Here is a 17,657-nt window from a genome sequence, read left to right as displayed (position 1 = left end):
GAAAGACAAATACATAGGATTTCACTCATGTGGAATTTAAGAAATAAAGGGGAAAAAAAGACAAAAAAAGATTCTTACATATAGAGAACTGGTGATTACCAGAGAGGCGGTGGATGGGGGGATGGATGAAATAGGTGAAGGACTTAAGACTACACTTTATCATAATGAGCACTGACTACTACATAGAATTGGTGAGTCACTAATATCGTATACCTGAAACTGATATGATAACTACACTGGAATAAAAAAATTTTTTTAAATAAAACAAAGAACCAGCCAACAACAAAAAAATAAGGTCAAAACAGAAACAAAAAGAATTCACTTGATTTATCTTTTTAATGAACCTAAATCTAAATGGTAAGAATCTAAATGTTCAGGATAACTTTCAAATCTGACTTTCAGAAAGACTATCAATTTCCATCATCTCTCAAAATTCCCATGCTTTTTGTAAAAGAAAATGTTATCTTAAACACATATTGTTTAGGGGCGCCTAGGTGGTGCACTTGTTAAGCGTCTGCCTTCGGCTCAGGGCGTGATCCCAGTGATCTGGGATCGAGCCCCACATCAGGCTTCTCCACTAGGAGCCTGCTTCTTCCTCTCCCTTTCCCCCTGCTTGTGTTCCCTCTCTCGCTGGCTGTCTCTCTGTCAAATTAAAAAAAAAAAAAAAAACACAAAAAACACACATACTGTTTAAAGCTAATATATACTCGGGGTGGCTGGGTGGCTCAGTCATTAAGTGTCTGCCTTTGGCTCAGGTCCAGATCCCAGGGTCCTGGGATCGAGCCCCGCATTGGGCTCCCTGCTCAGTGGGAAGCCTGCCTCTTCCTCTCCCACTCCCCCTGCTTGTGTTCCCTCTCTTGCTGTCTCTCTGTCAAATAAATAAATAAAATTAAAAAAAAAAAAGCTAATATATACTCTTTGTTCCCTTAAGTTTAGAGTAGTTGAATATTTAAATATTAATATTTATTAGTGTTTAGGAATACACATCCCTAAAAAGTGTACACACTATGGTAATTAACTCATCATCCTACCATGTTTCTTACTTCCAAACTGAATCATTATTAGCTTTCACGAAAATGACAGCTACAATATGTGTATGTTTCTCTATCAACATGTGAAATTTGCACAGATATTAGAGTTGTAAAGCCATACCTATATTCTGACAGCTTAGGTCATTCTCAGCTCCTTTCTCCACGTCTGAATTTTTTGGAGGGCTTACTGTCTGTTTCAGTTTTCTCTCTGTACGTGAGGCACTGGCAGCAAACTTGTACGGGCTTGTTTTCTCAGATCCAAAATGAGCCACACTGGGTTTCCGTAAAAAGCAATGTTTTCTATGGAAGTGCTGCTGAGCACTCTCAGGATCATGAAATGCTTTAGTGCAGGTGCCACACTTGATCACATACTGCTGCTCCTCTTCCTCTTCACTGTTTTCTTCTTTGTGCACTTGATGGATATGAGTATTAATGTCGGCTACGCTCTGTGCTGTTGCTGAACACAAGCTGCAGCGAAACCACAGTTTACCTTTATCCAACATGGTTTGGAGACATCTACTATAATCTTCCTTTCTGTTGACTTTACAGATGTAACTCTCATGGCAACCACAGGTTAACAAGTTACTGGTCTCTATTACTGGAAAATCTGTCTCAGTTTTAATTGAAGTTTCAGTTTTTTCAGGCACAAACACATAATCTATGCTGTGGTGCTCCTTATAATGACTTAAAAATGCTTCTTCCACATTAAAGATAAGATCACAAAGCCCACAGAAGTACTTAACCTTTATTTCATTGTTATGCTCATCTTGGCAATGGCGGTATAGTGTTTCTATCTTGTGAAAAGTCTTTTTGCAATGGGCACAGCTATATCTATGAAACTGGTGACTTGCTACAGACATGCAATGTTGTTTTACACATTCTTGGGAATCAAACATATCTTCACAAATTCGGCATTGCCATTTACCCCTTGGAGGACTGTTTGCTGGAGAATGATCAATAACAGTAATAGCTGAAGAAGGATTCTTAGCAGTCACATTACTCACCAGCGTTGCAGAAGATGATGGCAACGTTTCGCCTTCTACCTCATCCGTCTCATAAAAATACCTGTGTCCATTATGGAATTCAGTCACGTGTGCCATGATAGCCTCTTTTCTCATTATTTCCTTTTTGCATGTCCGACACCAGAAAAGAAAGTTATTTAAATGTGCCCCTCCATGAATCCGGCTCATATGTAAACGGATGACCCCTGAATCTTCACACACCTTTCCACAGACCACACACTTATAACACATTGTGTTTGCTGAGAAAACATGCTTTTCCACTGCGTCTTCACTTGGGAATCGTTGATGACATTCACAAAACCAAGTTTTTACAACTGACTTTTCCTTCTGAACACAAACCATACCTTCATGGTTTCTACCTTCTAAACTCATCTTCTTTTTTGGAACAGTGGTGCAATCTTGTGAGCTAGATTCTTGAACAGACATAGTTCTTTTAAGTGATGAAAATTTTGATTGATCTAGCAAGAGATGCAAGTCAGAAGAAGGTTTATTCCCTTCACTGCTGTGGCAATAAAGTAAGACTGATTCTTCCATTGAGGTAATGACTCGGATTTTGTGCCCTGAATTCTGCTTGTGATTTCGGGTACTGTTTTCATCCATAAAGACTTGGTTGCAATTTGGACAATAACCTTTTAATAGGAATTTTTCTGCAACTTGGGCAATGCTCTTCTCAGCTACAGCTACAGGACCAGCATTTCGACAACGAACTCTAAATTGGATAAAAAAATAAACTCCTTTGTAAGTACTTTCTAAATACAGTAACTCTGCTTTTTACAGGAATTATAAACAATGTATACATAAAAACATTGAAACATATTTTTCAATAAAAATGCAAATAGGATAATTTCATCTCAAAATACCTGAGTATTACCAAATTTTGGTCTTTGTCTAACCCATATACAGAATAGTAAAAGTAAATCAAAAGATTAAAAAAATTCACACAAATATTTGGAAAATGAATCGCTAACTCTTTAAATTTAAAAAACAAATTTCTAATAAATCTATGGGTCAAAGAAGAAATGAAAGGGGAAAAGGTAAAATATTTTTAAATGAATGAAAATGAAAACAGCTTATCAAAATCTGAGGGTAAAGCAATGCTTAGAGGAAAATTTATAACTTTAAATGTTTATATAGAAAAAGAAGGTCCAAAATCAATCTAAGCTGCTACCTTAAGAAGCTAGAAAAGGACAAGCAAATTAAATCCAAAATTTAAGAGAAGAAATCAAAGTAAAAAATGGGCAAACAACAGAAAATCATCAGTAAAGTCAAATTCTGGCTGTTTTAAAGATCAGCAAAAATCTATTTTAGATTACAGATAGATTAAAAGAAAACACTTAAAAAAAGCTGAATTTCACAAAAAATGAAGTAAACAAAATATATTCCTAAAGCAAGAATAAGCAAAGGATTTTCAAACAGGACAGAGAAAACCACCATAAAAAGAAAACCACTAAATTACACTTAAGGAGATTAAAAGCTTCTGCTCATCAAGAGACATAATTAATATGAATATACAAAGTCTAGACAGGGGGAGAACACAGTCACATTTCTCACAAAATATTTGTATCTAGAATATATCAAGAACCCCAACTCACTATGGAAAAAGCCAACAATCACTTTTTTAAACTAGGCAAAAGACTTAAATGACATTTCACAAAGATAAGTGAATGGCTCATAAACACAAGAAAAACTGCCCAACATCATTGTTCATCAGGAAAATGCAGATCAAAACCACAAAGAGACACTCAAAAGAACAGCTTAAATGAAACAGACTAGCAACACCAAACCTTAGCAAGGATGCAAAGTAACTGGAATTCTCATACCTTGTTGGTACAAACACTGAGAAAGTAGTTAGTAGTTTCTTAGAAAATTAAATATACACCTATCCTTTAATCTCAGCAATTCCACTCCTAGATATTAATCCAAGAGAAATGATAACCTATGTCCGTAAGAAGACTTATGCAAAATATATACAGCTTTATTCACAAGACTTTAAATAATCCAAACGTCCATCAACATGAGAATGAATAAATGAATTGTGCTGAGTTCATATAATAGAATACTACTCACCAATAAAAAGGGACAATGTACTAAACAATATAGATGAATCTCACAGATACTCTGACAAATACAAGAAAGTACATACAATATGATTCCATTTACATGATGTTCTAAAGGGGATGAAGCCAATGCAAGGTGGAAAAAACATCAGAATAGAGACCGGAGGGGTGAGAAGGTGGGTAATGACTGGGAAGGGACACAATGGAACTTTCCACAGAGAGGTAATATATTATGATAAAAGTGTAGGTTAACAGATGTATCCGTCTGTCAAAATCATAAAAGTTAAGATGTGTACACTGCAATGAATTTAATTTGTATCTCAAAAACAGGACTTTTAAAAATAATGAAGGGGAATAAGGAGCATACAGATGTATACATAAAACAAGAATGACAGTGTTGTTTACTACTAAAGCTGGGTAATGGGTAAATGGAAGTTCATTATCCTATTCTGTTGACTTCGTTTCTACTGAAATTTTACATAATGAAAAATTAAGAATAAAAACAACAGACAGAACCAGGATTTCAACTCATGAAATGTAAGTCAGAACCAGGACCGTTAAACTTAGTAATTACACTGAGTATATACAGAGTAATTTTATTCTACTGCCTCAAGTTTATTGAAAACATATTTTACTTGAAGGTTTGTGAAAATAATTGTTTTATTTAAACAAATACAATTCTGTCATTTAGTAGATACAAACTTTTAATACATTTTAATGGTATAACAGGAAAAACAAAGACCTAAAAGATACAGCACCTAAAGAGAAAATATGTACAGACTTTGTTTGGATTATGATTTCAACAAATCAAATGCAAAATAAAAAACTTTGCGAAATAATCAGGAAAATTTGATAACTGACTCGTTTTTGATGCTATTAAAAATACCAGTTTTTAAAGGTGTGATAAAAGCATTATAGGATTAAAAAAAAGAAGAGTCCTTACCATTTATAGTTACATACTGAAGTATTTACAGATAGAATGACATGATTTACTTTGAAATAACAACTTGCAGGGGGTGACAATATAAATGAAAACATGACTGCCATGTGTTGATAATTACTGAAGCTTGGTGAAAGGTACACTGGGGATTGTACGTTGCTTGATAATTTCCATTGTAAAGCCAATGATTATTTGATAAATTTGGGCTTTCACAGAAATTTAATCTTTTCATATGTATATGATACTTTCCATTCTGGCTGACTTAAGGCCAAGCTTCTACTTTAACCCGCTCCTCCCCTATATATACACTACTCACATAACACACCGAGAAAAACATACCTAGAACTATTAGTTCATTTTACATTCACAGCAATATCAATATATCCACTTATTCCACACCTTTAATTTCTCTCATTATGCTAAATAGAATTAACTTCCAGACTAATGTACATTCTCATTTTAAAAGCAGAGAAACACGGGGGGCGCCTGGGTGGCACAGCGGTTAAGCGTCTGCCTTTNAACAGAAAAGTATTTGTTGAATCCTCCCTCTGGCAAAGAGCTACTTGGGCAGGATTCCCTTACAACCCAACTAACCCTGTACAAACCTGAAATGGGCAGTGAGCTCCATGTGGGAACGCAGTGTCTGGTGGCAGGCCACACACTTAACTTGAAATGGGACATCTTTGCACAAAGAGATCAGAAGTTTCTTTGCAAAAGATGGAAATGATATTGGATGTGCTATTCCCTGGTCATCTGAAAAACAAAATAAACTATAACTTGCAAAGATTTGAGTAGATAGCAACCCAACCTTCCTCCCCTTTGCCTTTCTCAGCACTGGCTGGCATAAGTAAAAGATTGTTATTTATGTGATAAAAATCTAAAGGAAGTAATTTTCTAGCCTTAAGTACAAAAGATGTTGAACTCATGCTCAAAATCTGAGTCTTATATGCAGAGTAACACCCAACTTCCCAGATATTATGGATATATAAAAACATCATCCTAAATAAATATTTTCTTCCCAAGTTTCTCTTCATTCCTCAAAGTAAGAAAACCTTACTGTTAGCTGCAGATCAATATGGAGAATCCTTTTTGAAAAATAAAAATGAAGACCATCTTTCACTTTCATGTTTTCAACTAATGTGAGGATAAGTTTTCTCAAGAATTATCTGAGAAGCATGGTAAATCAGCAAAGATTAAAGTAGCTCAATAATTTTCAGAAGAGAGTATTAACATACCACCCAGTTTAAAATTCTGATGGAAATGATTCTTTCCAGACATATGCTTCAAACACTCATCCTTGCTGCTAAAAAGAAGGAAGCAATGTGGACACGCATAACACTGAATAATCTGAGGAAGAAGGTTGTTGTTATGTTCATCATCTGTAGCTTCCTAAAATACAAGGCAAAGCTGTATTATAGACAACTGAAATCAATATTCAATTTTTTAAAATCAACTTTCAAAATTTCTTCTTATTTATTTGGAATATTCTATATCAGGTTTTAACATGAAAACTTTTCTTCCCTGAGTATGAACTATGGAATTTTTTATCATAAAAGAGGTTTCATATGCGAATTAAAAATTTTCTTAAAAACAAATCTTGACCACCTTTCTGTGACAATAAATATACAAGTACATTTACTTTCTATGTTTTTCCTTTTTTTATATATACATCTATATTATGTTAATGGATAAATGTTTTCATATCACATATACTTTTTCTTCCATTTTGCTTTATTCACTCTACTCTGCAATATAACCTATGTTTATGTATTCTTCCATAAATGTCTCCATGCTTAATAATTTACAAAAATATATAGAAATAAACATGCAGGGGACTGCCATTGTTTTACCAAATACTGTCATCTTACAGACTCCCCTGCCTCTTAGTTTCCCTTATTCCACAATACCTAATGGAAATCCCTAAAAACCAACTGGCATATCTAATTCATTCTTCTCAATGGTTGCAAACTATTCCAGTTACTAAGACTTAGTCAACTATTCATTTCCAGGCTTTTCTCCCCTTGCTACTATAAACAATGGTACTGTAACCATCCTTAAATACATATCCTTAGTGTGTGTTTCTCGTTATTCAGAGTGGCCCTATTGGGTTAAAAGGTTTATTTAGTACTTGAATATTAAAGGATACTGTATGACTGCTTTTCAAAAAGGCTCTATCAATTTACATATTCCCTAGCATTGAGTGAACCCGGCACAATAGCTACTATAGATCGTTTTTTCATTTTTGCATCTGACAGATATTGTGATACTCATTGTTACTTTAATTTTTACTGCCTACTAGTGAGTTTGAGCACTTACTTCATATAATTCTGTGGATGTCCCATATTCTGTGGATTGGTTATTCATATTCTTTTGCCTGATGTTTCAATTGTTTTTGTTTTCTCCTCATCTGGTCAACTTGTATCTTTTCTTCATTATCAAAACTAACTGTGCCATACTCCATTTTGCAAATATTTTTCAAACATCTATTTTGTATGTGGTCATTTAAAAATTTTGATGTAGTCAAACAGGTATGTCTTTTCTACTGTCTAGAAAAGCATCCAAACTTGGTTAAGAGGCTCCTCTATCTCAAAACTAAAATATTTTTTAAAAATACTTCTTAAAGTAAACTCTACCCTCAATGCGGGGCTCAAATTCATGACCCCAAGATCAAGAGTCATATGCTCTACTGACTGAGCCAACGAGGTGCCCCAAAACTGAAAATATTTAAGTGTATATTTATATGTATATATATGTATATGTATGTGTGCTTATGTATAAATATAATTTAACATCTTGTTAATGGTCTTTAGAATAATAGCCTTAAAAGTTGCAGTGAGTCTTCTTAAATTTGCTATCATTAACATTAGGGATATGGAAATAGTATATGTGGGACGCCTGGTGGCTCAGTAGGTTAAGTGTCTGCCCTAGGCTCAGGTCACAATCCCAGGGTCCTGGGATGGAGCCTCGCATCAGGCTCCTTGCTCAGCAGGCAGCCTGTTTCTCCCTCTGCCTGGCGCTCCCCCTGCTTGTGCCCTCTCTCTGACAAATAAATCTTAAAGAAAAAAAATACTATATGTAGTTCTTATGAGATGCAACAGAAGGAATAGAAATTTACATTTATATTGAGCACATGTGAAGTATCACATTAGGGTTCAAAATCTAATCATCCCATGAATAATCTTCATTAATCTAATCATCCCACTAATCTAATCATCCCATGAATAATCTTCATTATTTACAAATGAAAAAACTAAAATTTGGTTTCCCTCCAATCAAGTAAGTACCCCGAGAAGAGATAAAACTACCAGCCAAACATAGCCTTATATGTTGGTTATAAATTTTATGCTCCTTCCACTACTCCCCACCCCGTTTTAATGTTGTGAGTATCACACAGAAGACAACATCCAAGAAGATACTCTGCATTCCAATGAGAATGTTCTAAATGAGAGCACTAAAATTTATACAAATGTCCCTTACTTGAAGAACACTAACAAAATAATTTTTAGTTCAATTGTGAGTCATAAATGGATTCAATATAAAGCTTGTTTAAAGTGTTTGCTCAATAGAACAAGAATGTGATTCTACAAAAATTTTACTGAAATATACCTATTGCAAAAGTATAGCATATTTCCTTGTACAAACTAGGGGAAGGAAGGGGAAACAGGATGTCTCAGAAGTTAAAGTACTCAATTCCTTTCTACCATTATATTTCTGATTACATTAAAATAAAATACACTATATACATTTGTATATGTAAAAAAAGTTAAACCACAATAAGATATGAATTCATACCCACTAGGATGGCTGTTTTAAAAGACACATAATAAGTGTTAAGAATGTGGGGAAATTGGAACCTGCATATACTGCTGGTGAGAAAATAAAATGGTAGTGTGTTGGATAACAATTTGGCAGTTCTTCAAACAAGTAAACATAATTACCATATGACCCCAAAATTCAACTAAAGAAGTGAAGACATATGTCCACATGAAGGCTTGTACATTTTTTTTTTTTAAGGATTTTATTTATTTATCTGACAGAGAGAGAAAGCCAGCGAGTGAGGGAACACAGGCAGAGGGAGTGGGAGAGGAAGAAGCAGGCTCCCAGCGGAGGAGCCTGATGTGGGGCTCAATCCCAGGACTCTGGGATCATGCCCTGAGCTGAAGGCAGACGCTTAACGACTGAGCCACCCAGGAGCCCCTTGTACATTTATTTTTAGCAGCATTATTCACAATAGCCCAAAAGTAGAAATAACCCAAATATCTACCAACTGATGAATTGATAAACAAAAAGCGGCATATTTCCAAACAGTGGGCCATTACTTGACAATAAAAAGGAATGAAGTACTGATATATGCTACAACATGGATGAACCTTGGGGCACCTGGGTGGCTAAGTTGGTTAAGCATCTGCCTTCAGCTCAGGTCATGATCTTAGGGTTCTGGGATCGAGCCCAGCCTCAGGCTCCCTGCTCAGTGGGGAGTCCGCTTCTCCTCTGCTCCTCCCCCTGCTCATGCTCTCACCCTCTCTCACTCTCCCTCAAATAAATAAATAAATATTAAAAAAATAACATGGATGAACCTTGACAAAATTATGGTAAATGAAAGAATCTTGTCACAAAAGGCCACATATTATAGGATTCCATTTTTATGAAATGTCAAAAAAGGCAAAACCATAGAGACCGAAAGTAGTTTACAGATTGCCTAGGGTAGGGAAGATGGGCTAACAAGAGGGAAAAATCACTTTCAATGATAGAATAGCCCTAGGAACAGAATGAGAAAGAGTGGTTGTACCTATTGACCCACAAGCGACACTGAGGCACACTGGAGCTTACAATATGTTCTCCACCACCTCCACCACCACCTCCACACCTCCACCACCACCAAAAAGGGAGAAGAGCAGGAAGCTATCTAGTGATATACCCACTAATGGCTTTAATGTCAAAACCAACTAGATGCTTGTTACTCAAAGCGTGACCCAAGGGCCAGCAGCATTGGCATCAACTACGAGCTTGTTAGGAATCTTCAATCTAAGGCCCCACCTCAGATCTAGTATAAGAACTTAGATCTTGGGGCGCCTGGGTGGCTCAGTCGTTAAGCGTTTGCCCTCGGCTCAGGTCATGATCCCAGCGCTCTGGGATCAAGCCCCACATCGGGCTCCCTGCTCGGTGGGAAGACTGCTTCTCCCTCTCCCACTCCCCCTGCTGGTGTTCCCTCTGTCGCTGTGTCTCTCTCTGTCCAATAAATAAATAAAATCTTAAAAAAAAAAAAAAAAGAACTTAGATCTTAACAAGATTACCCAAGTGATTAGTGTGTAAAGTTTAAGCAGCACTGGCTCAGACAGAAGAAATTGGAGATGAAAGGGAAAGAAGACAGAAGCAAGGCAAAAATGCAAATTGTGATCATTTTGCAGTCTTTCATTGAAGAATGCCAGCCTTACAAAATAGAATTCAAAGGTATATAATCTAGTGACCTCTTCTGGCTGATTTAAGACAGGCAATTATAATCTAATGCATGCCATTTTCCTTTAGAGTTCTTGTGATGGACTCTCTAAAGAATACGTAATAAGGAGAATTTAGTGAGAGCTATGTTAGCTCCTAAGTGCTTTATACAGTATTATGCATTCATCAATCTTGCATGTACATATAACGATTCTGTTTTGGAGACGAAGAATAAAGCTCACAGATGTTCAGTAACTTCCTGAGTACATACAGCTAATAAAAGTGACAGTAGAATCCACATCTGACATAAAAGCCTTTGTTCTATTTTACCATAATCCTTCCCAGAAGACTAAACATCATAAATTTACTTCCTGGAGACAAGGTAAAACAGCATGAAATGAGTGATTCCCAGAAAAAAAAGAAACAAATTATGAATTTGGAAAAACACAAATGAGAGGATTATTTTTAAGGTAAAAATACCTATTCAGATTTACTAAAGAAAAAAAGATAAATATGCTCTTTAGAATTAACAAAACACTAATGGCCTAGATAAGAAAACATCGCTAAAAAGACTCTAGTTTTGAAAAATGCAAAATATTAGTGACCACCTGAAAATACCAAAAAAAAATTACATAATGCAGTCCTCTTGTATCCTTTTTCTTTTCTTTTCTCAAACCTTTGCCACAACAAAAGAAAGCCCTGTCATTTCTTTTAGCTTCACTTTAAGGTCTTTATTCTAAATGCCATTACCTAAGCAAAGCCTTTTTTCATTTCAAAGTTAAATCACTACAAAAGTCACCTAAACTGGCTACCTTTCTATACCTATGAATCCACCTGAACACTGCTACCATTCTAATACCACTCGGTCTCTTTGGTGTTCCTGAAAAAGGTGAGTAATTGGGTTCTAGAATTAAGAGTCCTTCTAGCTCTAAAGGTATATAAAGCATTATTTTCATCATATCACTGTCCTACAACAGAAACCTCTTGCCAATATCAAGGTTACCACGTGTGTTGGGAGTCTCCAAGACCATCCCCAGGTTTGACGGTTTGCTAAGATTCACTGCACCCAGCATATAGCTGTACTCACAGCTGTGATTTATTACAGGTTTTTAGCTACCAAGATATTAAAGTGGTATTTCTTTTAATAATAGAAAAATTAAAACAATTTATACATCTAATAGGAAATTAAATGAACTATAATATATTCATACAGTAGAATGTTATTCATGGATTTAAAATTTATGCATTGATTAACAAATATTTAAGCGTTCCTGTTTACAACACAGTTTTTCTTATATAAAAATTCACTTTATCTTATATAAAAATATTTATAAAATATATTTATAAAATTTAAAAAACATTGTTTTCTTAATTTTATTTTCTGCTGCTTCATTTTTAGTGTATAGAAATGCAACAGACCTCTTTACATTGATTTTGTATCTTGCTACTTTACTGAATTCATTTATCAGTTCTAGCAGTTTTTGGTAGTCTTTAGGGTTTTCTATATTAAAGTATCATGTGATCTGCAAATAGTAAAAGTTTTATTTCTTCCTTAACAACTTGGATCCTTTTTATTTATTTCTGTTGTTTTTGCCACCTAATTGCTGTGGCTAGGACTTCCAATACTTATGCTGAATAAAAGTGGTCAGAGAGGACGTTCTTGTCTTGTTCCTGACCTAGGGGAAAAGCTCTCCATTTTTCACACTGAATATGGTGTTAGCTCTGGGTTTCTCATATATGGCCTTTATTATGTTGAGGTTATACTCCCTCTAGACCTACATTGTTGAGGGTTTTTAGCATGAATGGAGGTTGTACTGTCAAAATGCTTTTTCTACATCTACTGAAAAGATGTTTTTTGTACTTTCTCTTACTGACATGTTGATTGTTTTGCAAATATTGAACCAACTGCACCAAAACCAATAAAATGTCTAGGAATAAACTTAACCAAAGAGTTGAAAGACCTGTACTCTGAAAACTATAAAACACTGATGAAAGAAATTCAAGACGATATAAAGAAATGAAAAGACATTACATGCTATGGGCTGGAAGAACAAAAATTATTAAAATGTCTATACTATCCACAGGAATCTACAAATTTAATGCAATTCCTATCAAAATAACAACAGCATTTTTCACAGAACTAGAAAAAAACAACCCTAAAATTTGTATGGAACCACAAATGACTCTGAATAGTCAAAGCAATCTTGAAAAACACAACTGATGGCATCACAATTCCAGACTCCATGTTATATTACAACGGTAGAGTAATCAAAACAGTACGGTACTGGCATAAAACCAGACATATTGATCAATGGAATAGAATAAAAAACCCAGAAATAAACCCACACTTATATGGCCTTCAACAAAGGAGAAATGAATATCCAGTGGGAAAAAGACAGTTTCTTCAACAAATGGCGTTGGGAAAACTGGATAGCTACATGCAAAAGAATGAAACTGGACCACTTTCTTTCACCATATACACAAATAAATTCAAAATGGATTAAAGACCTAAATGTGAGACCTGAAACAAAAATTCTTGAAGAGAGCACAGGTAGTAATCTCTCTGACATTGGCCATAGCAACATTTTTCTAGATGTGTCTCCTAAGGCAATGGAAATAAAAGCAGAAATAAACTAGTGGTACTTCATCAAAATAAAGTTTCTGCACAGCAAAGGAAACAATCAACAAAACTAAAAGGCAACCTACTACACGGGAGAAGATATTTGCAAAGGACATATCTGATAAAGGGTTAGTATTCAAAACATATAAAGAACTTATACAACTCAGTGGCTAAAAAACAAATCATCCAATTAAAAAATGGGCAGAAAACATGAAAAGATGTTTCTCCAAAGAAGACATCCAGATGGCCAACAGACACATGAAAAGATGCCCTACATCACTCATCCATCAGGGAAATGCCAATCAAAACTACAATGAGGTATCACCTTACATCTGTCAGAACGGCTAAAATAAAAAATGAAAGAAACAACAAGTATTGGAGAGAATGTGGGGAAAAAGGAACCCTTGTGACTATTGGTAGAAATGCAAACTGGTGCAGCCACTGTGGAAAACAGCATGGAGGGTCCTCAAAAAGTTAAAAATAGAACTACACCACGACCTAGTACTGCACTACTGGGTATTTACCCAAAGAATACAAAAACACTAATTCAAAGGGATACTGCACCCTATATTTATAGCAGCATTATTGTAAGAGCCCAAGCATCCATTGATTGATGAATAAAGAAGATGTGGTATATATATATACACATACACACAATGGAATATTACTCAGCCATCAGAAAGGATGAAATCTTGCCATCTGCAATGACATGGATGGAGCCAGAGTATAATGCTAAGCGACATAAGTCAGAGAAAAACAAATACTATATGATTTCACTCATATGTGGAATTTAAGAAACAAATGAACACAGGAAAAAAGAGTGCAAAACCAATAGAGAACAAACTGATGGTTAGCAGAGGGGAGGTGGGTATGAAGATGGGTGAAATAGGTGATGAGGATTAAAGAGTGGACTTGTTATGATGAGCACTGAGTGATTAAAATAAAAACTTAAAAAAAAAAAAAAACTTTTCCACAGTGAACATATTGTACAATTAACATTCTGTAATGTTAGTAAGTCATTAAAGATACGTAATTTCAAATATGGTAAACAGTTATTACAGAACTGTATATTATACAGATTTGCATATGCCATGAATCAACTTGTATCCCATGAGATTTAACGCTTAATGAGCATTACATAAAACAGCCTTTCAAATACTAGATTTCTTAATACTACCATTAATAAAGGAATTATTATTTACTACATGGCTCCAACATTTCAACAGGCAGTGGAAGGCAGTGGACTTAAGATCAAGGTTCTAGTTCTCATGATGAGCATCTCAAACAAGGTTAATTCCACAGAGCAGCTCCATCAAGGGAAGGGTTTCTATGATAATCTTTAGGACTGCTAGCTTTCAGTAATCGAGTTTACCTGCCCACAAAAATTTAATGTTCCAAATCATTTATTCTCCATAAACAATCACTATTTTGATCCTTATGTGTATCATTGTGACTGGTGATTATAGGTGGTTAAAAGCAGCAAGAAAACACCTATATCAAATTCCATGGTTCTCCAGAAAAAAAAATACCTATTCTTTTTTTTTTTTTTAAAGATTTTATTTATTTATTTGACAGAGATAGAGACAGCCAGCGAGAGAGGGAACACAAGCAGGGGGAGTGGGAGAGGAAGAAGCAGGCTCACAGCAGAGGAGCCTGATGTGGGGCTCGATCCCAGAATGCCAGGATCACGCCCTGAGCCGAAGGCAGACGCTTAACCGCTGTGCCACCCAGGCGCCCCAAAAATACCTATTCTTAACTTAGGACATGCTCTTCTTACCTTAGCAAAAAGGTGATCCCTATATTGCTGTTGAGTAACAAAATTTTTGTAACATACTACACAAGCAAAGGAACTGAAGAATGGTCCATGTAGTGTAATTGTTGGATCACATGGAGAGTGATCAAACCTACTCAGCAAAAGAGAGGTAACATTAGAAAAGTCCGTATTTTGGGAACCATACTATGTTGCTTCATTTGTTAAGCATTTGTTCATTTGTTTACACACAGACAAACACGCACACACACACACATACTCAGAAATTTATTCTCTTCTACTGAAATATCAAATAATGTTCTTCACCTTCAAGAAATATCAAATGACTCCCTGATGCCTTGTAATCCCTTCAAAGAGTAATCAACAGTTAGCTCAAGATTTCATAAAAGTACCTACGATCCAATAAAATGGAGGAAATAAATAAAATGTACCCAATTTTCAATAAAATGGTGAAATTCCAGTTTGAAAATTATATAGCCATCATCTTTTTTGCCTTATTTACCACAAAATTAACAAATAGCTGTGAACGAACCAATGGAATAATAATCTCATGTCAAGATTTCTGGCATACACCTGTTTCTTAAAAATGGCTTTTAATCCTTTTAATGTTCATTTTAATCATTTAGTAAGTATGTGCTATTTTACAACTGAAGACTTCTAAAAATATTTTAGATACACTATGCTACCCAGTTATTTGTAGAATGCTGACGCTCCTGCTAGAAGCCTTTACGGGGCGCCTGGGTGGCACAGCAGTTAAGCGTCTGCCTTCGGCTCAGGGCGTGATCCCGGTGTTCTGGGATTGAGTCCCACATCAGGCTCCTCTACTATGAGCCTGCTTCTTCCTCTCCCACTCCCCCTGCTTGTGTTCCCTCTCTCGCTGGCTGTCTCTATCTCTGTCGAATAAATAAATAAAAAATCTTTAGGGGCGCCTGGGTGGCACAGCGGTTAAGCGTCTGCCTTCGGCTCAGGGCGTGATCCTGGCATTCTGGGATCGAGCCCCACATCAGGCTCCTCTGCTATGAGCCTGCTTCTTCCTCTCCCACTCCCCCTGCTTGTTCCCTCTCTCACTGGCTGTCTCTGTCAAATAAATAAATAAAATCTTTAAAAAAAAAAAAAAAAAGAGCCTTTACAGATAGGTTAATGCATAAGTAGGGTGAGATACCTGGAAATGATCATGGTTAAGAGCCCCCAAACTCTCGACCCCCATCTTTAAACTATTAGAAGGAGAAACTATGAAGGTAAGAATGTTTAATGCCTTTAATATTGCCTTCCCTTGATATTTATTTTCTCAAGCTCTACTATTCAAAAATTCAGTAAATTAATAAGGTAGGTTTCATAAACTGAATATTTATTATGAATTTTGCTACATTTGGTTTGCCTTTAACATTTGTTTTGTAATACCATATTAGCTTTCTTTAGGCTAGACCAAATATCTCTAAGTGCTTTGTGCCTCTTGAAATTTGTATTTATGGGCTGGATTTCTCTAAAACTGATTCAATTGCATATCAGTGTAAAAATCTGTTCAGAACTGTATGAGACATATTAAGAATAAATACATACTTAAAGGCTACACGCCTTGAAAGATAGAATATCACTAGAAAAAAATCTCACTTAAAGCCTTGTAGGAAACCTAAGAAATGTAAATTTAAAATCACTGTATCATAAAAGCACAGAACAATTTGAATTTGGAATATAAAGCTATGGTCACAATGGCACAGGTATATCACGCTTTCATTTTACGCAATCACTTTGTAACTCACTCGCTCTTCAGCATCCACTACTTTATCATACTCACCTTTTCAAATGTCCTAAGAGAAGGTGCCCATTATCAAATTCCTTGTTACAGTGCATAATGGGACATAAAATTGGTTTTCCAGACACTCGCATTTGGCCTCCTCTTCGGAATGAACTTTTTGTTCCAGAATTAATTGTTCCTGTTTTGAGTCCTGTATCATTGGAATACAAATTCTTATGTTCCTACTTGGACTAGTAATCAAATTATGACAAAAAAATAAAAATTCTGATACAGCATCAACTGGGTGATCCTAATTATAATTAAATGTTTACTGTCTTTCTTATAAAAGATATGATCACCTAAAAATAAATGGGTATTTGGGACAAGTAAAGTAAAGCTGTTAACATTTTTTAAGTTTTTTTTTTTTTTTTTTGAGAGGAAGAGAGAGAGAGAGAGGAACGTTACAGTGAGCTGTGGGGGCGGGAGCGGGAAGGGAGGCAAGTGGTTGGAGAGGGAGACTGGGAGACAGAATCTTAAGCAGACTTCAGGGCCAGTGTGGAAGCCGATGCAGGGCTTGATCTTGTAACCCTGAGATCATGACCTGAGCTGAAATCAAGAGTCAGAAGCTTCACTAAATGAGCCACCCAGGTGCCCCTGAAAGATTTTAGTTTTAAAGTAATCTCTACACCCTACATGGGGCTCAAACTCACAACCCAGATATAAGAGTTGAATGCTCTTAAAAAAAAAAAAAAAGAGTTGCATGCTCTACCTACTGAGCCAGCCAGGAGTCCCTTTCTTTTTTTCTTTTCTAAGTAGGTGATAGGATGGGATGCCTGGGTGGTTCAGTCAGAAGTTTAAATAGCTCTTTTCCTTAAATAGTAAAGAGAGCACTGTTTTTAAGTTACTAAGTATTCAAATGTATGCAAACTGGCCTAACTATAAAGGTCTATAAAAGATGAATTTCAGTAGAGTAATTATAAATAAAGTACTTGTAATCAAAGAGCTGAATTACAATAGCCGGATACTTTGGAATAGATTAAACAAG

General features: G+C 35.6%; 1 protein-coding gene across 1 annotated transcript in view; it reads right to left on the bottom strand.

Moving 5' to 3' along the window:
* ZNF451 (zinc finger protein 451) overlaps positions 1 to 17,657 on the bottom strand; it is a 68,867-nt gene that overhangs the window by 17,892 nt on the left and 33,318 nt on the right. Inside the window, exons 5-9 of the mRNA XM_034648268.1 lie at positions 16,673 to 16,823; positions 14,884 to 15,010; positions 6,286 to 6,439; positions 5,656 to 5,803; positions 1,153 to 2,762 (exon numbers count right to left, since the gene is read on the bottom strand). Of these exons, the coding sequence (XP_034504159.1) occupies positions 1,153 to 2,762; positions 5,656 to 5,803; positions 6,286 to 6,439; positions 14,884 to 15,010; positions 16,673 to 16,823 (2,190 nt within the window). The remainder of the gene's footprint in view (positions 1 to 1,152; positions 2,763 to 5,655; positions 5,804 to 6,285; positions 6,440 to 14,883; positions 15,011 to 16,672; positions 16,824 to 17,657) is intronic.

Source organism: Ailuropoda melanoleuca, chromosome 19 (assembly GCF_002007445.2).
Source record: "Ailuropoda melanoleuca isolate Jingjing chromosome 19, ASM200744v2, whole genome shotgun sequence".
NCBI lineage: Eukaryota > Metazoa > Chordata > Mammalia > Carnivora > Ursidae > Ailuropoda > Ailuropoda melanoleuca.
This window is presented reverse-complemented; position numbering and strand designations above follow the sequence as displayed.